Source organism: Neofelis nebulosa, chromosome 6 (genome assembly GCF_028018385.1).
Source record: "Neofelis nebulosa isolate mNeoNeb1 chromosome 6, mNeoNeb1.pri, whole genome shotgun sequence".
In the NCBI taxonomy this organism is placed as follows: domain Eukaryota; kingdom Metazoa; phylum Chordata; class Mammalia; order Carnivora; family Felidae; genus Neofelis; species Neofelis nebulosa.
Genome location: NC_080787.1, coordinates 24,284,032 through 24,310,932, shown reverse-complemented (window position 1 = coordinate 24,310,932; position 26,901 = coordinate 24,284,032). Strand labels below are relative to the sequence as shown.

The window sequence follows — 26,901 nt, the reverse complement described above, 5'->3', positions numbered from 1 at the left end:
GAGAGGTCGGAAGGGATCATGAGAAAGGACTCTCCCCACGTCCCCGTGTTTGGCACTCTCGACGCTGTGCCTCGAATAATAGCAGGTCATCTGATGCGGTGTAACTTGGTAGGAATATGAAACCCTGGTAAGCCTGGGAACTGAAGCAAAGAATTGGCCTGTCAGTTACTTTTAACTTTTAAAACTTGAACGTTTTAGTAAATTGCATAGCTCCACTGTCATGGTCAAAAGTCCGCTGTGGAGAAAGGCAGGATTTAGTGTTTGTTTAAGCTGCCACCCAATGAGAGAAACTGTTGCCCAATGCAGTTCAATTATCAATCATTTAAGGGTGGGTTTTTCCTTTTGCGGGCTTTTCATGTACCCGTTTGCACGTACTGTCTTTCTCTGCAAAGGGTTGAAGATGGAGAAAAATCCTAATGGTAGTGATGTTGATATGTTGTGCTTAGTAAAAAGAATGCATCATGTAGCATTTTATAGCCCCGTTGTGGGTTATGGAGCATTTTGGTGCACAGGGTCTCATTTGCCTCTCATGCTACCTCGTGGGTAGATGTTCCTACTGCTCACGTAGAGGGTGGTCACCATATCCGTAAGTATAGGCAAGTCCGTAACAAATGAAGTATAGACATTACATTCTAATGCATGATAAAATAATATTACATTGTTTCCAGACTTTATGGCCACTGTGTAGATACTGCAAGAGTTGAAACAGGGGCGCCTGGGTGGCTCAGTCAGGTGAGCAACGGACTCTTGGTGTCGGCTCAGGTTGTGATCTCACAGTTCATGAGATTGAGGTTCACATTGGACTCTGTGCTGACAGCATGGGGCCTGCTTGGGATTCTCTTTCTGCCTCTCTGTCCCTCTCTCTCCCTCCCTCCCTCCCTCCAAAAAGAAAAAAGCTGAAACAATTAAGTGACTTGACACAGAGACCCTGCTGCTTCTCAACCTCCCCTCTTCAGCCTGTTGGCCCTGTGCTCTTCCCTTGTGTATTAGACATCTGGCTTTCAAAAGAAAAAAAAGCTAGCTGTTTCATTAGGAGGACCTCTCTCTTTTTCAGTGCTCCCAGGGTTTCATCTGGCAAGAAGCTTTCTCACCAGTGCGATTTTCAGTCTCTCTTGTTGCCCCTTCTGTGTGTTGACCTCTGACCTATCATTTTCTTCTTTGGACTCTTCCTCTCCAATATCTACTTCTCCTTCTCTTTGTTCTGTAATTCTGGATTAACTTCATTTATTTTTTGTTTTTTAAATGTTTATTTGTTAGATAGTGGGGGAGGGGCAGAGACTAGGAGACAGAGGATCCAAAGCAGGCTCTGTGCCACCAGCACAGAGCCTGGTGCGGGGCTCAAACTCATGAACCATGAGATCATGACTGAGCCAAAGTTGGACTTAACCAACTGAGCCACCCAGGCCCCCCTGGATTAACCTCATTTATATTCGGGCTCAGCAAACATTTATTGTGGACCTACTGTGTGCCAGAGAGTGTGCTGGGCACATTCACTCAACACCTAGTCTCTTCTCAGATGTCCTGCATAGCTTGCCCCTGGAGAGGGGGGTGCCCAGCTCCCTGCCCTTGTGTTTGGGACAGGCTATGACTTAACTCTGGTGGGTAATGAGCAACCCATCCAACATTAATTCTAGGGAATCGGTGGCTGAGAAGGAAAATGGAAGAGGAAAAGCAAGACAAACATAACGGAATTGACAACAGGCACTCAGATAAGTACATGCACGTTCACAGAGGTGCCATTCGCAGTTGCTAAAGGTGGAAACAGTCCAAGTGTCCATCAGCATATGAATGGACATACGAAATGTATGTGCATACAAAGGAATGTTTCGTGGCCATAAAAAGGAATGAAGGACCAATAGGTGATACTACTGTTGATGAACCTTGAAAACATTACTAAGTGCAAAAAACCGGTGACAGAGGATTGTATGATTCCATTCATATGAAATATCCATAGAGATGGAACAAAGGTTGGTGGTTGCCAGGGGCTGCAATGGGGAGTTGCTGTTTAATGGGTGTATGGTTTGCTTTTGGGGTGATGAAAATGTTTTGGAGCCAGATAGAGGTGGTGATTGCACAACATTGTGAATGTACGAAGTGCCACTGAATTGTTCACATTAAAATGATTAGTTTCATGTTATGTAAATTTCACTTGAATTAAAAAAATTTTTTTTAATGTTTATTTATTCTTGAGAGAGAGAAACAGACAGAACATGGGTAGGGGAAGTGCAGAGAGAGAGGAGACACAGAATCTGAAGCAGGCTCCAGGCTCCGAGCTGTCAGCACAGAGTTTGACGCAGGGCTCGAACCCACAAACTGCGAGATCATGACCTGAGCCGAAGTCAGAAGCTCAACCGACTGAGCTACCCTGGTGCCCCTCACTTCTTTTAAAAACGGATGAAAGAGAGCGTGTTCATGTGCCAGAGGTCTGTTTCTCTGAATTGAGGATGTGATTCCGTCTTTCTTGTGCATGATGACCTTGTGATACGGCTTGAGTATAATTAAAGTAATTTGAGCAGATTAATTTCTTTCTTTAGCTTTTTAAAATTTAACATGCTTAGAGTCTGTGTCCTCAACTCCCTAGTACAAAGCAATATGCTAATTGGCATTCTGGGCTTATAGTGCTGCTCCTTCAAGAAACAAACCCAGACAGATGTGTTGAGTTGGTCCCTTAGTTTAGCTGTTTGTGTTCTGGAGAATGCCCCTGGGTCTTGAAGACAGATCGCAGAGGCTGGAGTCCAAAGCTTGAGTTCTGTTTTGGCTCTTTTTGTCCAGTGGGGATACTACAGTGCCCAGGAAAGAGCATGGAGCAGACCTCAGTCCTGGCTTATACATTCATTCAACAAACATTCTTGAACCCTCTGTTGGAGGTATTAAAGTGAATGTGACAGGGACTCTGCCTCTGAGGGGCTTGTGCTCCAGTGGGTAAGGTACATACACGAACAATGATCACCTTAGTAAGAGGTGGGGTGCAACGCTGAAGATTTGCATGGAATATTACAGAAACCTGTAGTCAAGTTCCCCAAACCAACTGGGGATAAGGAGGGTAGAGAAACAGCAGTTAAGGAAGGCTTCCTGGAATTCAGCCTTAAAGGAAGATTTAAAATATCGCTGCATTACCCATTACGCAAGGCAAGTAATGGTCAGAGTTTTAGCAAAAGAGGAACACTTAACACTGAGTGAAGACATCTACTTTATTTATTTATTTATTTATTTATTTATTTATTTATTTATTTATTTTAATGTTTATTTTTTGAGAGAGAGAGACGGAGTGCAAACAGGGGAGGAGCAGAGAGAGGGAGACACAGAATATGAAGCAGGCTCCAGGCTCCAAGCTGAGCTGTTAGCACAGAACTCAACACGGGGCTTGAACTCACGGAGGGTGAGATCATGACCAGAGCCAAAGTTGGACACTCAACCAACTGAGCCACTCAGGTGCCCCTGAAGACATCTACTTTAAAAAGAGTTTCAGCTTGATATTTTTCAACAAAGCATTCATAATTATGGAGGAAGCAAAAACTCTGATGTACCTACCCTTGTTTTATGGCTTTAATAAATGGTTTTCATTTAGAATTACATAGAAGCATCAAAGCGTCTCCAAAATTTTGAGCCTGTAACAGTTTACATCTACATCCTGGAGGTTAGGGAGGGGAAGTTCTTTGACAAGGCACGGAGATTGTATAAGTTGAGGGAATGGCAGGGTGCCTGGGTGGCTCAATCTTTTAAGCATCTGACTCTTATTTTCTGCTCAGGTCATAATCTCACAGTTTGTGGTTCAAGCCCCACATCAGGCTCCATGCTGACGGTGCAAAGCCTGCTTGGGATTCTCTCTCTCTCTTCCTCTCTCTCTGCCCCTTCCCTGCTCATATTCTCTCTCTCTCTCTCTCTCTCTCTCTCTCTCTCTCAAAAATAAACCTTAACAAATCAGTAAAAAAAAAAAAAGGGTAAGGGAAAGGCAGTTTAAGGTCTCAGTTTGAGGCAGGAGAAGGTGAGGGGTAAGGACAGAAGGTCAGGGGAATAAATTAAAGGCTCTAAGCAGGCGATTTTCAAGTTTGGGTCTATGACTGTGGTACCAGCTGCAGTGTGGAGAGAGGATGGGCTAGGGACACATCTTGAGGCAGCAGGACGGCTCTGAATAAGGGCAGTGGTCATGGAACAGGACAGGTGGGTTAGAGAAATTTCCAGAACAGTGCCATCCAACAGAGCTTTCTGTGATGACGGGAATGTTCTGTGATATGCTTGCCAATACGGTATCCACCAGCCACACGCTGGCACTGAACCCTTTACATGTGGCTGGTGTGATGGTGGAACTGAATTTTAAATTTTCTCTCATTTACATTTAAATAACTGCATGTGGCTAGTGCGGGTGGCCACTGTATTACACAATGCAGTTCTAGAAGGTAAAATCAACAGGAGTTGGTGATTAATTGGCCAATTGGGAGTGATAAGGGTGGAGAAGGTAAAGAAAGCTACAGGGGCATATTAGTGGGAGAGAAAAAGAGTCTCATTTTGTGCATGTTGACTCCCCATGCATACGGGGCATCAGGATGAAGTGTCCCAGGTAGTGAGATAAACCCATTCCTTAAGGGAGAGCAATGAGCTGGAGATGGGAAATGTGGGAGGCATTAGCATAAAATAATAATTGAAATCATAAATGTAAGTGCCAAAGGGAAGCCCCTTAACTGCCTTTGGTGTCGGATTCCTATTGCTATGATGGTGATAATATTTGCTGTGTCTAACTTCTGAGACTATTCTGAGAAACAGATGAGATAGCATGTATGAAAATGCTTGTAAACTCCTCAAACATTAGGCATGTTTTATAATATCTTTAGGAGTTGAGAGGAGTGTGTCCCAAATGTTGTTTTCCAAACGTAACCAATCAAAGAAAGACTTCAAATTCTGGAAATATTGCAGACTAGATAATTTGTAAGGCCCTCCTGCTAAAATATGACTCAATCCAGGATAAACAAAAGCAAATATGTCTACAGCATGAATGTCAGGGACTTGGGGACATCTTTGAGGACTCCCCTGAGTGTTATTGTGAGCAAACAAACAAAAAAGCTAGGTTTCTGTGAATGCAAATACCAACATTCCTGCAGATCATGAGAGCAGTGAAGAGTCCAGGCCAAGGTGGGAGAGCTATCCTAGACATTCCCACATTAAGCCCTCAAAGGGGGGAGATAACTGGGTCCAGGTCAGTAACATTCCTCACAAAAGCAAATGTCCATGTTTCACTCTCTCTCTCTCTCTTTTTGGAGGGGGTGGGGGGGAGAAAAGCAAACCATTTAAACATTGAGGATGAATTTCAATCAAAAATTACCTAAAAATCTGCAAACACACAAGGTAATAATCAAGCAAAATGAAAGTCCTCAGAGGGATGGGAAAGCAGTGCCGATTTAAATTTGCCAAGGATTTCACAGAAAACAGACACTGAGTTAGAAACTGTGAGACAACTATATAGGAAATACACAAAGAATAATGAATACTGAAATACATAATAGTGATATAGAACAATTGACAACTGAAAAAGACCACACAACAATGATGACAAGAGATGGAGTTAGAAAAATTTAAAAACTCATTAAAATAAGAAACTAATAGATGGCTTAAGCTATACGGTAAAAACAAGTGAACTTTTAGATAAATCTAAAGAAATTTTCCAGCCAAGAGACAAGGAGATAAATGACATAAAAAAGCAGTTAAGAGCAGTGGAAATTAAAATGAAAGTCTGAAACACATCTAATTGTCATTCTTGAAGGAGACATTAAAGAGAATGGAGGAGCGTCCTCATCAATGAGCTAAAGGCTAAGAATTTTCCAGAACATTAGTTCTGGAAATAATGAAGTGTGCCCAATATCCCTGATGAACACAGATGAAAAAATCCTCAACAGAATATTAGCAGACCAAATTCAACAACACATTGAAAGGATCATATGCCAATATAAATTGGTGGAACCATTGTAGAAAACAATATGGAGGGTCCTCAAAAAATTCAAAATAGAACTGTATGATCTTGTACTGATTCCATTACTGGGTATTTACCCAAAGAAAACAAAAGCACTAATTTGAAAAGATATATGCACCTCTGTATTTATTGTGGCATTATTTACAATGGCAAAGATATGGAAACAATGTTAGTGTCCATTAATAGACATTGATATTATATATGTATACAATAGAATATTACTTGGCCATAAAAAAGAACAAGATCTTGCCATTTGCAACAAAGTGGATGGACCCAGAGGATATTATGCTAAATTAAATAAGCCATACAGAGAAAGATAAATATTATATGATTTCACTTATATGTGAAATCTAAAAACCAAATGAGCAAGAACAGAAACAAATTGATAAATACAGAGAACAAACTGGTAGTTACCAGAGGGGAGGGGGTTGGGGGATGGGTGAAACAGGTGAAGAGTGTAAGAGATGTCAAAAAAAAAAAGAAAAAGAAAAGAAAAAAGGTCATACATCATGATCAAGTGAGATTCATTCCAGGGATACTAGAATGATTCAACGTCTGCAAATCTGTCAATGTGATTAACAAAATAAGGGATAAAACTTGTATGATCATCTCGACAGATGCAGAAAAAGAATTTGTCAAAATCCAACATCTACTTATGATAAAAATTCTTCAAAATGCAGGATAGAGGGAATTTACCTTAACATAATAAAGGCCATATGTGACAAGCCCACAGCTAATAACATCATACTCAATGGTGAAGAGCTGAAAGCTTTTTTCTAAGATCAGGAACAACACCAGAATGTCCACTTTTGCAACTTTTATTCAACATAATATTAGAAACCCTAGCCAGAGAAATTAGGCAAGAAAAAGACATCCAAAAGGAAGAAGTAAAACTGTCACTGTTTGCAGAAGATATGTTGTATATAAAAAACTTGAATTATTTCATCAAAAACTATTAGAATAAATGAAGTCAGTAAAGTTGCAGGATACAAAATCAACATGCAAAGATCTGTTGGATTTCTTTACACTAATGTACTATCAGAAAAAAAGAAAACAATCCCATTTACAATTACATTAAAGAGAATAAAATAGTACAGCATAACACATAAATCACTATCACCATGAATGAATCACTGTATTGTACACCTGAAATTAACATGATGTGTCTACTATACTCAAAAAAACCACATTAATTTCTTGACAAAAATTAAAATTTGGATAACGAGAGAAACAAAATAACTAGGAATAAACTTAACCAAAGAGCTCAGAGGTCTATATATTAAAAATTATAAAACACTAATGAAAGAAATTGAAGAAGACACAAATAAATGGAAAGGTATTCCATGCTCATGGATTGGAAGAATTGTTAAAATGTCCATACTACCCAGAGCAATATATTCAGTACAATCCCTATCAAAATTCCAATGGTATTTTTCACAGAAATACAACAAAAAATCCTAAAATTTGTCTGGAACTACAAAAGACCCAAATAGCCAAAACAGTCTTGAGAAAGAACAACATAGCAATATGCTCCCTAATTTCAAAGTACATTACAAATTTATAGTAAACAGTATTGCCATAAAACAGATACATGTATCAATGGAACAGAATAGAGATCCCAGAAATAAACTCATACATCTATAGTCAGTTTATGACAAAAGAGCCAAGAATATACAATGGGGAAAGGACAGTCTCTTCAATAAATGGTAAAACTGGACAGCCACGTGCAAAAGAATGAAATTGGACCACTGTCTTACACTGTGCACAAAGTTTAACTCAAAATGGAATAAAGTCTTTTTTTTTAAGAATTTTTTTTTAACATTTATTCATTTTTTGAGAGACAGAGAGACAGAGAGAGAGTATGAGCAGGGGAGGGGCAGAGAGAGAGGGAGACACAGAATTCGAAGCAAGCTCCAGGCTCTGAACTGACAGCATAAAGCCCGACACGGGGCTCGAACTCACAAACTGCGAGATCATGACCTGAGCCAAAGTCGGAAGCCCAACTGACTGAGCCACCCAGGTGCCCCTAAATGGATTAAAGTCTTAAATGTGAGACCTGAAACTGTAAAACTCCTAGAGGAAAAGGTAGGCACTAAGCTCCTTAACATTGGAGTTTGCGATAATTTTTGGAATCTTGATACCAAAAGCAAAAACAAGAAAAGCAAAAGTAAACAAGTAGGGCTACACCAAAACTGAAAAGCTTCTGCACAGCAAAGGAAACCATCAACAAGATGAAAAGGCAATGTAGTGAATGAGAGAATGTTTGCAAATCATATATCTGATAAGGAGCTAATATCCAAAATATACAACAGACTCCTACAACTCAATAGCAAAAACACAATCTGATTAAAATATGGACAGAAGATCTGAATAGACATTTTTCCCAAACAACACTACAGATGGCTAACAGGCACATGGAAAGATGTTCCACATTACTAATCATCAGGGAAATGCAAATCGGAACCACAGTGAGATACCACCTCACACCTGTGAGAACGACTAGTATCAGAAAGACAAGAAATATGAAGCGTCTGTGAGAATGTAGGGAAAAGGGAGCCCTTGTGCACTGTTGGTGGAAATGAAAATCGGTATAGCCATTGTGGGAAACAGTATGGAAATTTTTCAAAAAATTAAAAATAGAATTACCATATGATACAGTAATTTCACCTCTGGATATCCAAAGAAAATGAAAACACTAAGTAGAAGTGTATACACCCCATGTTCGTTGCAGCTTATTTACAGTAGCCAAAACATGGAAACAACCTAAATGTCCATCAACGGTTGAAGAAATTGTAATACACACACACACACACACACACACACACAGAAATATTATTGAGCTGTATAAAAGAATGAAGTCTTGACATTTGTGACAAAATGGATGGACCTTGAAGTGAAAAATGAAAGACAAATACCATATGATCTCTTTTCTTTGTGGAATCTAAAACACAACAAAACAAACCAAGCTCATGGATACAGAGAACAGATTGGTGATTGCAAGAGGCAGGTGGTTGGGGGTGGAAGAAATGGGTGAACTGTTTGTTTGTTTTTCATTTTTCTTTTTCTTTTTCTTTTTTCTTTTTTTTAGTTTAAGTAAGTTGAATAAGTTTTTTTTAATCAGAGATATGGGAGCGTATTCTTTTAGGCTGTCCCATCTAGGTGTTTTGACCGAAGCTGTTAAATTTTTAATAGTGAAAAAAATACATGTATATATTGGTTTTTATTAAATGTCTGATTGCTTCTTTATAGCAGTCTTTATAAGTGGGCAAAAAATGTGGTTATTTGATATTGATGGAACTCTAGCAAGGCTGCAATTTTTCAGTTTAAGTCTTTCCTCATGACACATGTTTATTGACTTAAGTGCCTGAGTGTATTCTCTCATGTTAGCTGAAGTCTGCAACTTTTTTCCATTGGAAGACATATATAGTTGTGGCTTTTAGCTGAGTGTCTTCCCCAACCTAAAGTGATATGAACATCTGTATTTTGGTATGAAAATGTTTCTAACATGTTTTTAAAGGTAAAAAAAATGTGTTGGCTAACTCGTACTACTAATGACGACATGTAGGCACTTAGTGTTGGTCCGAAAGCTCTTTATAGTATATGTGCTCGATCTAGTCTTAAAAAGTCATTTGAATTAAAAGGGAAGCTCAAGGGATTTACTTTGCAGGGACAGAATAGTTCTGTGTCTAGATTATGGTGGTGGTTATAGGAATTGATACATGTGATGTCGTAGAATTATGTATGGACACACATATACACACACCAGAAAATGGGTGTAAAAATTGGTGAAATCAAAGTAGGGTCTGAAGTCTAGTTAAGGTATTATATCAATGTCAGTGTCCTCGTGTTTTTTTGTTTGTTTTGTTTTTTTTTTTTACTGTTATTCAGTTATGTAAGATGTCACAGGGGATCTTTCGACTATTTTTTTTTCCATCCTTTCTGCTATTTCTGAAACTACTAGTGAGTCCATAACTGTTTAAAATAAAAATTAAAGTTTAGAAAAGTTAGGGTGCCTGGGTGGTTCAATCAGTTGAGCATCAGACTCTTGATTTTGGCTTGGGTCATGATCTCACAGTTCATGGGGTCAAGCCTGATGTCAGTGTGGAGCGTGCTTGGGATACTCTCCCCCCCCCCCCAACTTTCTTTTTGTCCCTTCCCTGCTTTTGTGCACATTCTCTCTCTCTCTCTCTCTCTCACTCAAATAAATAAACATTTTTAAAAAATAAAGTTTAGAAAAATCAGTTTAAAAAAATAAGATGGCAGCCAGGAAAATATTCATCTTGATATTTGTGATTCTAATAGAACATTAATAGAAACAAATATTTAGAAATGTTTGGTGCACCCTAGAGGGTAAAGTCTGTTAACTCATTGTGGTTAAAAAGTGAGCCAAAGAGTCCAGATCAATGTCTCTATTACTGTTTCAGGTTGAATGCTGGCATCTTAAAAGTCAGAAGGCTGCTATTGTACCAAGCCTTGAAACCAGCCAGAACAGTCCTTGTCACCTAAAATGAAAGAAACTTATGCCATAGCATAAAAAATTGTTTACAGTAGTCAATGGAATGGCAAATTTTTGTTTTTTTTAAAGACTTAAAATTTTTTTTAAGTTTGGTGTATGACTATAAGTGGAAGCATGAAGCATTTGGAATTGTAGAATTTATTACGGAATGAGTGTAATTTTGCCTTAACTAAGTCTTGCCAAGTTAACCAGTGAGTGAGTCCAGATAGTGAGAAAATCCTGATTATGTGACTATCCTTTAATGTATTAACTAGGAAGATTGTTCTATTCTTTTCCCACCACTCTCCCCTCTTTCTTTTCTGTTTATATTTCTACTTGAAAAAGGTTGTGTCTTTATTTTTCTCTAGACACCTGAAACAATTCAGACTTAGCAGGATGTGATTCAGAAACTGTAGTAAGTCTTGAGAGTTAGCTCCCTGTCTCCTTGTTTGTAAGAAGTAACAAAAAGTTCTTTGATTTCGACATGTCAAAAAAGAAAAATCAATATTACAATCAAATTAAGCAATAGTGAGAAAAAAAAAATTGGCCTCCAGTAAGACGAATCCAGAAAAAAAAAGGGAATTCACAAATAAATGATATTGGAATGAAAAAGCTGTAGATAGAGCAGAGATTAAATCATATGAGAATACTGTGAAAAATTTTATGGCAGGGCGCCTGGGTGGCTCAGTCAGTTGAGCATCCGACTTTGGCTCAGGTTATGATCTCACAGTTCCTGAGTCCAAGCCCCACATCAGACTCTGTGCTGATAGCTTAGAACCTGGAGCCTGCTTGGAATTCTGTGTCTCCCTCTCTCTCTCTCTGCCCCTCCCCTATTCATGCTCTCTCTTTTCCTCAAAAAAATAAATAAATATTTTTATGGCAATAAATTTGATAAATTATGCCCCAGTTGACAAACTTCTAGAAAATGTACAATGACTTAAAAAGAAATAGATAACTCGAATATTTCTATATGTTTAAAAGAAAGCGAATGAGTAATTAAAAATTTTCCCCAAAGAAAAAACACCAGGATCAGATGATTTTACAGATAAGTTTGCCAGGGTTTGAAGGAAGAGATCATTTCCTGAAAAGAAAGAGAGGGAACATTTCCCAGCTGATTCCAAGAGCAAGTATTACTTGAAACTGAACAATGCTATATGAGATGAGCCCATCACCAGTGTCACTTATGAACACAAATGCAAAAATTCCAAACTGTAAATTTGAAAAGTAACAGGACAAATAATGTGAACAAGTAACAAACAACTTTTAGTGTCAGTGTTGGGAACTGTGGGTTCGTGTCCACTAAATTTCATACGGATGAAGCCCTAATCCCTGATGAGATGGTGTTATGAATGGACCCTGGGGAAATAATTAGGTCCTGAGGGTGGAGCTTCCATGATGAGATTAGTATCCTTACAAGAAGAGGAAGAGACTGGGGGCACCTGGGTGCCTCCGTTGGTTAAGCATCTGACTTTGGTTCAGGTCACGATCTCAAAATGGGTTTGAGCCCCGCAATGGGCTCTGTGCTTGCCTTGCAGAGCCTGCTTGAGATTCTCTCTCTCTCCTTTTCTCTCTCTGCCTCTCCCCCACTTTCTCTCTCAAAATAAATAAGCTTAGAAAAAAAGAAGAGGAAGAGACTGGAGCTCACACTGTGTGTCTCTCTATGTGCATGCGCCAAGGTAGGCGAAACGACGACCTAACCAGGAATAGGGGGAATAGGGCCCTCAGCAAGAACCCAAATGTGCTGGCACGCTGATCTCTGTGAGAAATGTTTATTGTTTCAGCCCCTCAGTCTGTAGTACTTTTGTTAGAGCAACTTTAACTCACCGAGACCATCAAGGAAGCAATCTGATGAATTTTCTTACTAGGTTTAACAATTTGTAATAGTATTCTTCCTTTCCTATTATTTAATCTCAGCAATGCTGAACTGGACCTCAAGACTGAAAATGGACATCTTTGTCTTCTTCCTGATTTTAAAGGAAACGTCTCAGTGTATCACCATTGAGAATGTTGTTCATTGTAGGTTTTTTAGATGGATTCATGATCAGATTAGTGGGGTTCTTTCTGTTCCTGGTTTGCTTATTTTGGAAGAGACTTAGGAGACAGAACAACCAAGTGTAACGAGTGGACCCTGTTTGTCTCCTGATTCCAATGAACCAAATGCAGCAACATAGTTTTTTGAGGTGTTTGAGGAAATTTGATTAGGGATTGGATATTAGAAAACAGTAATGGGGGCACCTGGGTGGTTCATTCAGTTGAGCGTCAGACTCTTGATTTCAGCTCAGGTCATGATCTCACAGTTCATGACATGGAGCCCTCATAGTGCAGAGCCTGCTTGGTATTCTCTCCGTTGCTGTCTTCGCCTCCTTTGCTGGCACTCTTTCTCAAATAAATAAACTTAAAAAAAAAAAAGAAAATGAATTATTTAACTTAGCTATGATCACGCATTGTGATTATGTAAGAAAAATGCCCATTTTTAGTTCTTTTGTGGTAAAATACTCATAACATTTACCACTTCCGCCATTTTTAATTGTACAAGTTCAGCATTAGGTGTATTCACACTGTCGTGCAGCCATCACCACCATCTGTCTCCAGAACATTATCATCTTCCCAAGCTGAAACTCTGTCCCCGCTGAACACTCACTCCCCATTCCCCTCTCCAGCCCCTGGAAACCACCATTCTTACATTCTGTCTCTATGAATTTGACACGCATGTAAGTGCGTATATTTGTCTTTTTGTGACTGGCTTATCTCACTTCACATAATGTCTCCAAGGTTTATCCATGTCGTAGCCTATGTCAGAGTTTCCTTCCTTTTTAAAGCTGAACAATATTCCTCTGTCTGTCTCTGCCACATTGTTTATCCTTTCATTCATCAGTGGACGCTTGGGTTGCTTGTACCTTTTGGCTACTGTGAATCTTGCTAGGAACATGGGTGTGCGGATATCTGTTGAAGTTCCTGTTTTCAATTCTTGTGGATACCTGTCTGTACTTAAAAGTGGGATTGCTGGATCATATGGTGATTCGGTGTGTGTTTGAGGACTTGCCAAACTGTTTCCCATAGCAGCTGCCTCATCTAAGGTCACCACCAGCAAAGTGCAAGGGTTCTAACTTTCTCCACATCCTTGCCAGCGCTTGTTAAGAAAATGTCCGTGTTTTCAGTGGATTTGTATGAGGTAGAGCTGAAGAAGAAGAATTATTAGTCACCCATCGCCTCCAGAGCAGCCAGGCCACACCCATGGGACTTCACCTCCCCACCAGCTGACAGGCAATATGGCCATCTGCTTGGGCCGCCTTCACTCTTAGCTGTGACCGTGCCTGGATTTTCCATGTGTGCCTATAAAGTTTCCATTATGTCTCTGACAGACTTTAAGGGAAAAAAGAAAAGCACTGATTTAGTGATACATATGTAGTGAAACTGTTAGTTCTTAAAAGGCAAGAAAATGCTGGACACTATTCATGATTCTAGATACTTTTTGGGCAGGTGCCGGGGATGGCACCAGGGAGGAATAACACAGTATTAGTCATATTCCAGTTGGGTGCTGGTTTTCTCAGTGCTTTGTTAGGATGCTTCATTACCTTCGTAAGTTGCATATATCCTTTTGTATATATAGTATTACATAACTTACATTTTGAATCCTCAACTAGGAACTTCTACTCCTTCGGGCTATGGTTCCTGCATGTTGGGCAAAGGTCTGGTGCTGGTCTGATATTTCACCTGGTATATGGGATTGTATATGGTCTTCAACTATGTCCTTTCTATTTTATTTGGTGTTAAAAGAACCTTTAGAAATGATCGTCGAGTTAAAAGGATGCAGTTTGTTGTTTTGTTTGTTCTGCTTTCAAAGATGGCAAATGGAAAAAGTAAATGACCTTGCAGAAGGTCGTTACTGTTAAATTTTTACTGGTTCTTGAAATAAAAAAATTCTAGGAATTACCACCTCAGAGAACACAGAACTGTATTCATTAGCCAAACACCAAGACTGATGATACTCAATGTAGTGATTTGACTTACTGCCCTTTACACAGAATGCATCTCTCCAAATTAAAAAGGTAATTTAGAGGAACCATTGATTGGCCTTATGTAAAGACTCCGAAGTAAATTTTAATTACTCAGCAAAGACATACTCCATCAGTAGAGCTAGATTCTCAAGCATCAGCTAATGATCATCACAACTAATATTTATTAAGTACTTACTCTACCACTGACTCTTTTGTATAGATTGTCTCACTTAATCTTCAGAAATGCTATGATTCTCACTTCACTGATAACAAATTTTGGCTAATATCTTGCTCAGCATCACATAGATCAGGAAAAGGGGAGCTGGAATTCAAAACCAGTTTGGCAGAATGACCCTTAATCAACGCTTTTAGATACTACTCAATCATGTAGCATGTTTGGCACCACCACTGAGATGCCAAAAGGCTAGGAGTTACAAAATAGCCTTGAGTGCTGAGTTCAGAACTCAGCCCTCTCCCTTTCATTACCTCTCATATTTCTTGAGTTGTCTGATATTCCAGGAGTCCATAATCATAGAGCTTGAAGGGGGAATGCTAAGCTTGCTGGAAACGTTACGGTTTTACCACTGTGGTCTTCAAATGCACGTGTGAGCAGTGACATAACTGCATTTATTTCTTGTATCCCTATGAGACATTAGTGCACACACTATGTAAATTCAGTTGTAGGCAAAAGATTGGGGGAGAAAGGCGTTCCAGGCAAACTCCTAATGACTCGTGGCTGAAGTATCGTGGGGAGAGGAAAGAAGGTGGTACAACTTCCAGCCAAGAGGCTTCAAGAGAGGTTTGGAAGACAGTGGAGTAAAGGGGTTGAGTGAGAGGGCTGAAAATGAGGTGGGGGCAGTCAGATCTCTGAATCTCCTCAAAGAAGGAATAAAGGAAAGGCAAAAGAAAGTTCAAAGTGCTTCAAGGTAATGTGGGGTCAGTAGAGAACTGGGAAAAAGCACATAATAAGGCAATGAGCTCTAATTCGTGTTGTAATAAGGTGAAGGCTTTGAACTATGCTCCTGTCTTCTCATTTTAATTTTTTTTAGTTTTAGAGGATGAGTGAGCAAGCACACTCAAGTGGGGGAGAGGGAGGGAGGAAGAGAGATGGGGACAGAGAGAGAGGGAGGGAATCTTAAGCAGGCTGTATGATCAGCATGGGGCCAGATGAGAGGCTCCATCTCATGACTCTGGGATCACGACCTGAGTCGAAATCAAGAGTCAGACGTTCGACTGACTGAGCCACCCAGGTACCCCCTAGTTTCTCATTTTTAGATTCTTTAACTCTTCACATTTGTCTGTGATCATTTGCCAGGATTCCTCCTCAGTCATACATACTACTTCCCAGCACTTTGAAATCCTTAATAATTGCATGTGATTTCTCCCAGACTTCCCATCTCTTTCTTATCCTCTCCTGTCCTCCCTAGTCCTCTTTGTGTTCATTACCGATTACTGTGTAACAAACCACCCGAGATCACGGTGGCTTAGAACAATGTGCTGCTACTTCCCACAGTCTTGTGAAATGACCAGGTTCACCTGGGTAATTCTTGCTCAAGGTCTCTCATGCAGGTGTAGACAGATGCTGGTTGGGGTTGGAGTCCTCCAAAGTCTCCCCTGGATTGGGCATCTAAGATAGCATCTTTATAACATGTGTGGTGCCTCAGCTGAGGTGGTCAGAGACTGACTGGACTCTTCCCTCTCTCCCTCCATCTGTCTCTTCATGTACCATACAGTCTCTCTACATGGTTAGCTTGGGCTTCCTCATAGCATAGAGGGTCAGAGTACTTGGACCTCTTACATGGTAACCATCTTTCCCCCAGATAAGCATTCCAAGAAGTCTAAGTGGAAGGAAGTTCAAAGCTTGGAAGTCACTCAGAAGCACTGTTGCTGAATGAAATAGGTACAGAGAAGGTCACGGAGCCCACCCCAGGGGAGGGGGACCACCCAGTAGTCTGAATACACAGAACTGTGGTTTATTGGGGGTGATATACTTGTCTAGAACTAGAGACCACATTCCTGATTTATTGAAGTTTCTGTTTACTTCTTATAACTGAAATATCTTGTTACTATCTTATATCTTGTATCACATCCATTATTTCTTCTTTCTAATTATTGTTTATACTAATAGTGATTGAAAGACTTCTTTGAGGAATTCGTATGCATTCTTTCAAATGAATCTTAACAATATATTTTTATTTATTGATATTAAAATTTAAGCAACCAAAAGGCCCTATAGAAAAGCTATGTGACTGGTGTTTTGTTTTGTTTTGTTTTTAAGAAAGTCTGTTTGGGAAATCAGATTTGATTCACTTTTTAACCACCAATGATAACATATCACACTTAAAAAGCAGATCAGTTTTAGGGAAAAGTGATATACCCTCATGTATGGGTGTCCTTGGGTGAACTCACCAACAAGATTGCTTTTCATGCTTAGCCACTAAATTAGAAAACCTGTTCTCTTGTTGGGACTGAACCGTGGTTTACTTTGTGGTTAGATCTTGGTTTTGTTTTTTTCTTTTTTTTAACTATCAAGGTCTTACACAAGTCCAAGCTTATTTTTTATACCACCCCCCAAATGAAGAGATAACTTGAATCTAAAAGATTTTAGCATACTCACTTGACAGTTTCAGAAATTCTTTATTTAAAATCTCCTGCCTATACATGGCTTAACTTTTCCTTAGCTTCCTCCACAAATGCCATTGAGGTTTTAGGTTCTTATAAAGAGTTATTGGTGTTTTTGTTTTGTTTTGTTTTGTTTTGTTTAAAGAAGCTAAATCTCCAACACATGTGGGAGAAAATGGGCAGTTGGAGGTGGCAAATAATTTGTTGTTGTTTTTTTTTTCCTACCCACAGCCCTGGGAAAACTCTGCCATAAAGGATTAATTTACTCATGAGATTTCACTGCGGTTGCCATTAAGAAAAAAAACCAATAGGAATAGTAGGGCAGAAGCGTTTCCAACCCTGGAGAAAAGAGTCAAGGATTTATGGTGGGAAGCAGACCAGTCCCTTTTTTTTCTTTTTTTAATTTTTACGTTTATGAGTTAAGCATCTGAGGTTGATACCATTTCTTTCACACAGGACTTTATATAGACAACTGGAAGCTGACTCTGAAAAATGATAATCAGCGGTTGTAGTTTTCCATAATTTATCTTCATGCAGGGGAAAGATTTCATTTTAAAAAAATTCAAGGGCGCCTGAGTGGCTCAGTCGGTTAAGCGTCTGACTCTTGATTTCAGTTCCGGTGATGATCTCATGGCTTGTGAGTTGGAGCCCCACGTCAGGCTCTGTGCTGACAGCATGGAGCCTGCTTAGGATTCATTCATTCATTCATTCATTCATTCATTCATTCATTCTCTTTCTCTCCCTGCCCCTCCCCTGCTCTAGTGCTTTCTCTCTCAAAATAAATAAATAAACTTAAAAAAAAGCATGTTTAAAAAAAGTAAAAATGACATTCAGATTCAAATCTTTCCCAGTTTTTAGAAAAGCCTTAGAAAATAGCAAGCTATACATACCATTGGCAGTTTGCTTCCACGTGTCCGTCCCCACACTTGGGTTGTACACAAAGATTAAGTGGAGGGGCCCTGGCCTCAGATTCCTGCAGCCCTCCCTTTCTTCCTGGAGAAGGGAGGGCAGTGGACTTGGGTTAAGGTGGCATTTTCTCTGAAACTTTACCCTAAACCCCTCAACAAAAATTTCCACAGAGCAGCAGGCAAAATCCGAGGACTCTTGGAGCTGCAGGCTGAGGTCAATGCACTCCTCGGTCCCCTCCACCCCAAGGACCCTCCCCCACCATCCCCCTCAGAGGTCAGCTCAGGGCTACCCTTGGTCTCGTCAACTGCTTGATGGTGACTGGTGAACCAATCTGAGGGGGACCAGGCAGCAGGAAGTCAAGGGGGCGGGAGGGGGTGACCGGGGCCAGGATCACTGGGCACCATCATATTCATTTTCTCCATTCTCACAACTTCCTTGGGAAGCCCTGTGAATTCTTGTCTTCATGGATGAGGACATCCAAAGCCAAGAGTTTAAAATAACTTGCTTTTATGCAACGTACTTCAACTAAGTATTTAAAGTATTTAAACCAAATAGAATCTAAGAGTTTTATTTAATCCTTGGGTCAAATGAGGGATTTTAATCTCAGCCTGTGTGACAGGTCAGCCTCTGTTGGTTCTTGCTACCCCCCCCCCCCACCACCATCCCCTCTCCTAAGCCATTGGTAACCGGTAATCCACTTATGAATGAAAACGGGGCGGCTTTCTTGAGGTGAGCCTGTGGCACTTAGTCAAGTAACAATAGTTGTCACTCTCTCTTGTTTAATCTTATAGTGGAGCACGAGAAGGAGTTCTCCCCTGGCCAGCGATACCACAAAGAGTTCAAGTTCAACTTATCCCAGATTCCTGAGGGTGAGGCGGTGACGGCTGCAGAATTCCGAATCTACAAGGACTGTGTTGTGGGGAGTTTTAAAAACCAAACTTTTCTTATCAGCATTTATCAAGTCTTGCAGGAGCATCAGCACAGGTATGAAGGCGCAAGGAACCCCAAAGGGTGGGGCTGGCCCCCATTTCTCACCCCGCCATCGTCTGATCCCAAGTGTGTCTGTGGAACGTGATGTGGAGTCCAAGGGCAGCCATGAGCATGACGAGGGATGTGTTCTGAATGGTAGTGTTTGGCCAGCAGGGAGATTTTTTTGTTATTAAAATGAAGATTTTTCCAAATACTTTTGTGTTCCTAAGCAAGCCAGTGGACGGTCTTTACTAAGCATCCTTTGTGATCAGAGAACACGTGCCTTATTGGGCAAAAAACATATCCCACCGTTTTTCAGTGCCTACTTTGAATGATGGGCGAGAAGGTGGCTAAAATAGATTCACACGTGACAGTTACGTAAGGATGCTTGCAAATGATACTGATTCAAGTTAATAGAAAGCTGTGTGTTTGCATATAATAGATACATCCAAATGATACAATATATCTTTGTGTGTCTCGAATGTATCTCTGCTCATTTGGGTTCATGGCAACAATAGACGTGCCCCGCCCTGCCCCCTCCCCACCCTGTCTGTATTATTCTTGTTTTTTGAAATGAGGCCAGGCTGTTTTTACAAAAGAACTTCAACAGAACATGTTCTTGGGGCTGCTCACCGATAAAGAAAAACTTCCACAGAGTGGTTTCTGGAGGATTAGATGGGCCAAGGAGAGAAATATTACAGCAGCTGGTGCAATCCTGTACACAAGAGAGCAAGCCAGTGACCTTGACTTGTGCTTAGTATTTGGGGGTCAGTCAGTTCGGTAGTCCAGAGAGACTGGTGATCCCGACGCACAGATTAGCACCACCGCATGCTTCCATGTGAGCGCTCGTGATGTGGAAATGCAGCATGTGTTGTGACAGCCTGGCAATTCTGTGGTAAGTAGGCAGATAAAAATGAAAGCGAACGCAGAGAGGAAAGCAGCCCCACATTTACAAACTCTGTAAGGGATTCGCCAGCGTTGGTTTTATACGCCAAGTCTCGATTCTTGCTTTTTCGGTCCTGGATGTCTGTTGACTTCCCAAGAATGTCCGAAGGTTTAGGGATGACTTTGGCTTCTCCTGGACCTATGGATCTGTGTGTGGGTCTGCCACAAATAGGCACACTAAAATAATAACGGACCTTAACTTGCCCCATAAAAGGTTTACTTTGAGAGCACTGCCAACATTTGGCCCTTGTGCATTTTCAAGTCTGTAATGAGGGAAACAGAGAAGAAGGAAAGACACATGCCAGGCTTTGGGGACACGTCATGGTGTGGAACATATGCACTGATGGTTGTATGTGAGTTTTTAGGTGGGATGGTTATATAATAAGCAAAATATAGCTATTGTGGTACCTGTTACAAACCAAAATTTCAGAAAGAAGGGAAAGTTTTCTGATGTCTGATTTTCACTCCTGAATAAAAGCATAGTTAATAAGTGTTAAGGGAGGGTCTCTTTTGAAATAATAAATTATTGGTTGGTAGATTTTTGTCTTTTGAGGTTTCAGAGAGAATTTATACTCAGTGGTGATTCTTTGGACCTGCTTTAGTCATTGATTTTCAATCTGCCTAATTATTTGTCCACTGTATTTATCTGGCAGAAATAACCTACTGATACCAGCACCTGGTGGCTCAGTCGGTTAAGTGTCCAACTTCGGCCCAGGTAGTGACCTTGTGGTTCATGAGTTCGAACCCCGCATTGGGCTCTGTGCTGACAGCTCAGAGCCTGGAGCCTGCTTTGGATTCTGTGTCTCCTTCTCTCTCTCTCTCTCTCTCTCTCCCTCCTCTCTCTCTCTCTCTCTCTCTCTCTCTCTCTCTCTCAGCTCTTCCCCTGGCTCACACTCACTTGCTCTCTCTCTCTCTCAAAAAATAAATAAACATTAAAAAAAAATAATAACCTACCAGTACCTTTCTGGCTCAGGCATTTGTTTGGAATACATGGTTTTCTCTGTTCTGCAGGAAAAGCTTTCTAGTGAAAACACTAGATTGGGATTTTTGTAACTATGGGATTTTTCAAAATTATTATTATTTAACAAATAGAGCTAGCAGACCATTTGTAAGGTTTATGTTGAACTCTAGCCAAAAATGAACAGCTGCCTTGTGCTTAACATGGTGGTGTCATACTTTCTCGAGGCCAGCAGCGAGTTTGGAAAACAAAATCCCACACGGTCCCAACTTTGATGACTGTGTCAAAGCAAAGTTGTAATTTCTCTGCCTTCTAGGATGGGAGTATTTGGCGGTCGGATGTATTTAACTTTTGTGCATAGGAAAGGGGAAATATGGGGAGGTTTGGGAGAATTTCATGCTTTTGAAGGGCTCCAGGTTGGCCAAGAGGAGATTTTCTTTTCTTATCGGTGGGCCAGGAGCCCAGGCCTCCTGCTGTCTCTTAATGTTCTTCCTGAGGCCTCCAGATTTAACTGCAGGACTCCTTCTGGGGAAGGTTTGATCTCCCCATCTGTACCGTCTTGGGGTGTCCTGGCTAAAAATGATCCTCCGGGCTTGTGAAGAAACTTATTTGTCTAATCTGTGTTTAAGTGAAATTTGGAGAATTTGATGGATTAACTTAATTTAACAAACGTTTGCTTTGCAAAATAGTTGGCCTCCTTGAAAAATAAAAACATAAAAAGGCAGGTTTTCTGGTGCTGAAATCATAGCCTCAGCTAAGGCAGAAATGATATGTTGGGCCTATTGATATAAAAGCAGCTAAGAAGGCTGACCCAGGGCAGGGTCAGAAAAGATTCTTGGAAGATAGGCCATTGCTATGAATTCTGCAGAAACATATTCCTCTTACTGATAAGAAATCACTGGACTAGGTAAGTTCCAGAAAGTGACTACTTGAATAGATGGCGCTTTGAGTAAGAACAGGGAAACATTTGATACTTTATTCAAAAACTGAGAATAAGCCCTGAGATAGAATCTAAGTGCTGAAAAGATCTGGAGCAACCCATAGAGCAGCATTTGGTTAGCAACCCAACAGTGCTCACAGTTAAATCAGAGTAGCACGGGGTGCCCTTTGCACATGGTGTTAATATCTGATATTCTACATCATCATGGTTCTATGATGACACTGGTGAAAATTGGCACTCGCATAGCACTTAGAGTTTGGAAAGAGCCTTCTCACATATCCCCCCGCTAGGAGGACTTAACCATTGACCCCATCAGCTAAGCAGGCCGGCATGTTTCCTTTTAGAGAATGAAACGTGGCACATGTGAATTTTGCCAAGCCCAATTTAGGCCTCCGTTGTCACCTGCTGTTTCCCAAAAGTCACCCCGATGACATGGGGACAGTCCCAAGATAAAGCTGAAGTGTCAGAAAGAGGTCAGCAGTCCCCTTCTGGCACATCCCTTATATCCATCTGCTTAGCTTTGATGCAAGCATTCCAAAGGATGCTTCTGTTTGGATGTCCAATGAGATGGGGCTCTGTTGGGGACCAGATGTGCTAGAATTCAGGCCCTGCTTCTTTGGCTTTCCAGGTTTTTCTGAAGAAAAACTTTGTTGAGCTATTGAGCATCTATTAGCTTTTCTAGAGGAAGGGTGTGGATGAGAAAAAATACTAGAAAATCTTATATTAAAGTATCTTTACTTATTCCTAGTATTATCTGTCCATTTACTTTACCAGGTTCTCCTGAAACTCATACACCCTAAGCTTGTCTTCATGCTTGGAGTGTAAAGGCTGCTCTGAATACCTTGGGACCTTCCGTTCATGATGGTAGCCTGTTGCTTTCCATAACACGTACTCATGATCTTTACTTTGATAGCACTTTTAGATTAATAGTGCAATTTTGAGACCTTTCAAGAAGATCATTTTCACCTACATTTCTTCTTGGGTTAAAGACAGTCTTTTACTGTTCTTACTTGAATTTCGTCCACTTAGAAGTCAAAGTCAAACATCATCTCTTGAAAGCCCGCCAGAAATGTTTTCAGGGTCTGAAAGATGGTACAGTTTGGCACAGGCATTGGCCCACTCGCTGCTGCTAGTTTGGAAATTCCATATTCTGCTCTATATGTTTTGGCAATTGCATTGCTGGCAGTCATAGTCCGTCTTCTGTGTATATGGTAACTTTTCTGTGTTCTATCATGGTGCAGTCTTTGGAAGACATTTAGATTGAGAATTCATTCCCAACTTTAAAATTCAGTTCCTCCTGATAATAAGCAATATCACAACATACTCCTCTGTTTGCAGGTAGGCAAAGTTTTGTTGTTGTTTCAGTTCATGTGTTTCATCCTGACTTAAGTAGCCTTAGGTTGTGAAGAAATGCATCTTTGAATCAAGGGAAACAGGCAATGCTGCATTAGAGTTGGATTTTGAAACTGAGAAAGATTTCTTCAGGCCACCCAAAACCCTGGGAACAATCTCAGATTGAATTATTGCTTGAACTAAATTTTTGGCCAAGTTCACCGATATAAATATACAATATAAAATTGTTTCAGGAGAGAAAATAACTTTCAAAGGGCAAAAACACATTTCTCCAGAATATTTAGTTTGATAGTGCTCTTCGGAACCATTCATAGAGATAGGGAACACAGGAATAAACGAGGGAAGGGGAGTTAGGAGGAGTTCAGGTGTGGACATGTTTGAAGCATGAGTGGATGACCAAGAGGCAGTGGGATATGAAAGTTTTCAGCTCAGGGGCGCCTGGGTGGCTCGGTTGGTTAAGCGGCTGACTTTGGCTCAGGTCATGATTTCATGTTTTGTGGTTTCAAGCCCCACATTGGGCTCTGTGCTGACAGCTCAAAGCCTGGAGCCTGCTTCGGATTCTGTGTCTCTCTGTCTCTCTGCACCCCTCCAGCTCGTGCTCTGTCTCTGTCTCTGTCTCTCAAAAATGAATAAACATTAAAAATTTTTTTTTTAAAAATGAAAGTTTTCAGCTCAGCATAATGGTTTCACTAAAGTAATAGATATTAGAGATCCTAAGTGAACTTGTGAAGTAGATTAGATAGCCTCGCTGTGTAAGAATAGAAATACATAATTGACCCCGTATCATTTATTGAAATACTATCCTTTTTCCATGCACTTCAGTGGCGTCTCCAATATAAACCAGGTAGCCATGTTTGTGTGGGTCTGGTCCTGAGACCTTCATTCAATTCCATTGATTGACTTTTCTTGCACCAATCTTGTACTCTTCATTCTCCCAGTTTTATAAGAAGTCTTGAAAAATGGTATCTAAATTCTTCAGAATTTGAGACTTTCTCAGCTACTTATGGCCTTTTGCATTCCCGTATAAATTGTAAAATCACCATTTTAATTTCCACAAGGAAACTTGCTGGGCTTCTAATTGCAATTGCATTAAATCTAGAGATCAATTTGGAAAGAATTGACTCTTACAAATATTGAATGTTCCAGTCTAAGAATATGGTATTTATTTAGGCTTTCTTTCACTTTTTTCAGTAATTCTTTATAATTTTTTGTGTCTTGGATATTTTTACTACATTACTCTTATTTATAGAACATTATAATATTCCAGGTTTTGAAGATTTTTTATGCTATTGTAAACATTATTAGCTTTTAAAAATTTTGGTGTCTAATTATTTTTGCTCACATATAGAAATACAATTGACTTTTGGATTTTTTTTAAGTTTATTTATTTATTTTTGAGAGACAGAGAGAGAGGGAGACAGAAACCCAAGCAGGCTCTGTGCTGTCAGCACAGATCTCAATAGGGGGCTCAAACTCACGGAACTGTGAGATCATGGCCTGTGCTGAAGTCAAGAGTTGGATGCTTAACCAACTGAGCCACCAAGATGCCCTTATTTTTGTATGTTGATCTTATATCCAGCAACCTTACAAATTCACATGTTCATTCTAAAAATTTTTTTGTGCAAAATTTTGGAATTTCTATAAATATAATCTTGCCATCTATAAATATCAGTTTTATTTCTTCTTTTGTAATTCTTATACTTTATCTTCCTCTGTTTTTCTTGTTTTTATTATGCTAGCTGGACATCCAGTAAAAGTTTGAATTTGATTCAGATTTCTGTCTCAGATTAGAAATCCCTATGATATTTTGAATCTTATAGGGGGAAGACTTAATATTTTACCATTAAGGATGATGTTTGCTAAAACTGTTTTTGTAGGTAATCTTTATTAGAATAAAGACGTTCTCTATTTCTGGTTTGCTAAGAGTTTTTTAATGTTAGAAATTGGTGTGAAATTTTATTTAAAAAATTCTGAATTTTGGGGGATGATTATATGATTTTTTCCCTATTAATGTGATATACTACATTAAATGATTTCCAAATGTTAAACCAACCTTACATCCCTGGAACAAGCTTAACTTGTCATTTATTATCCTTTTTATACAAGGCTTGATTCAGAGATCATGTCTGATAACTCTATTGTCTAGATCACCTATGGGTCTGTTCCCATTATCTATTTGTTCCCTTGATTTTTCCTCATTTGATTTTATTTCTTGGCATGCCTGATACTTTTTAAAAAATAAATTCTGGAAATTATTTATGGAAAATATTTAATAGATACTGTTATCTCTTTCCAGAGTGGACTCTAAATTCTTCTGGAAGGCAAACAAAATACACCATGATCATCTTGTTCTTTTGTTCCAATGGGGGTATTTAAGGATGTGTTAAGGAGTATCTGTTTTTGGTTTTTCCCTTTCTCCTAGAGCTTAGCTTTTCAGGGAGTCTCAGCTGAAAGTCTAGGATGTTTACCAGAACTCCTCTTCCTTGGTGGGCTCTGAGCTTTAGTATTTAACTCCCCAGAATGAAGAAACTGCCAAAAACTCTGCTTTGCTTTTTGCCTTTTAAGCAGTTTCTCTCTCTTTGTTTTCTCAACTTCTTACTCCATGCATACACAGCCTAATATTTGGCAAATATCTCACACAGAAACATTGGACTTCAAGGTATACAGGACTTAAAGATCCAAGGCCCTAGAGGAAGTGAACCCAAACTTCTGTGAGCTCACTTTTATGCAGCCCCTTTCCTCTGAGACCTTAGCCCTTCAAGCCCTCACTTTTTGAAACTCCAGTTTTTATCCTCAGTTACAGATACTGTTCCAAGCTATAGGCTCCTGCTCCTTTCTGATACCCATGCATCAGGCTAGGAATTATCCGATGTCCTGAAATGAAAAGGCAATACAAAGAGAATACAAATGCGGGGCTCACCTCCATGTGTTTTTCTTTTTCTCTGTGAAATTGACCCATCAAGAGTTGACTGTCTTATTGCTCTAAGATGACGACAAATGGGCTTTTTTTCCCCAATTGTTCTTAGTGGGAATGTTAGTTTGCTACATCATAACCAGAAGCCTGTGTCTCTGAATCATAGTATTTTTATTATTTTTATGGTGAAATCTTTATAATGAATCCCTACAAATGTTGCTTTTGATTTATTAACCAAATGGTGTTGTTTTGGGAACAGGACATGAACCTGGTACTTGATCCAGTTCCAGGATCTAGGAGAGCAATTTCCTTCGAATAGCATTTCTTATAGATTGATTGCTCTAAAAATGCTGTTGGGTTTTCAGTGCTGCTTGCTGAAGTGACACGAACCTTTATCTTCACTGAGGTAAAGGTGAGATACCTGAGACTACGTTCTTTTTTGAAGAGAAGGGCAAATTTGAGAAAGCCGGGATTAGAGAACCTCATTGTACCTGGGGCAGAGGGAAATCAAAGCCCTTTATCACTGTACCAAGCCACACCTGTTTCTCTTTCTGTAATCTGGCTTTCACAGGTATGATCCTCAGGGACTCCTGAAATCTTACTTGCCGACTTGATAATCTTTGGCACACTCAGTGTGGGCCTCAGGCAAGCATTGAACTTTTCAGTATTTGTTCCTTTGCCCCTGAAAAAGGGACAATACAGCTGACCCACAGCTCAGGTTATATAACTAGTTAGTTTCATCTTTTTAGTGAAGTCATACCTAGAATGGTCTACTGGAAATTCAAGAAAAAAATTCAAGCAGCTACTGAACCTTACTCCTTAGCCAATCTAAGTTC

At 39.9% G+C, this 26,901-nt stretch overlaps 1 protein-coding gene across 1 annotated transcript in view; it reads left to right on the top strand.

Moving 5' to 3' along the window:
* The window catches only part of BMP6 (bone morphogenetic protein 6), a 158,849-nt gene that overhangs the window by 108,179 nt on the left and 23,769 nt on the right, over positions 1–26,901 (top strand). The window contains exon 2 of the mRNA XM_058733063.1: positions 18,778–18,970. Within this exon, the coding sequence (XP_058589046.1) occupies positions 18,778–18,970 (193 nt within the window). The remainder of the gene's footprint in view (positions 1–18,777; positions 18,971–26,901) is intronic.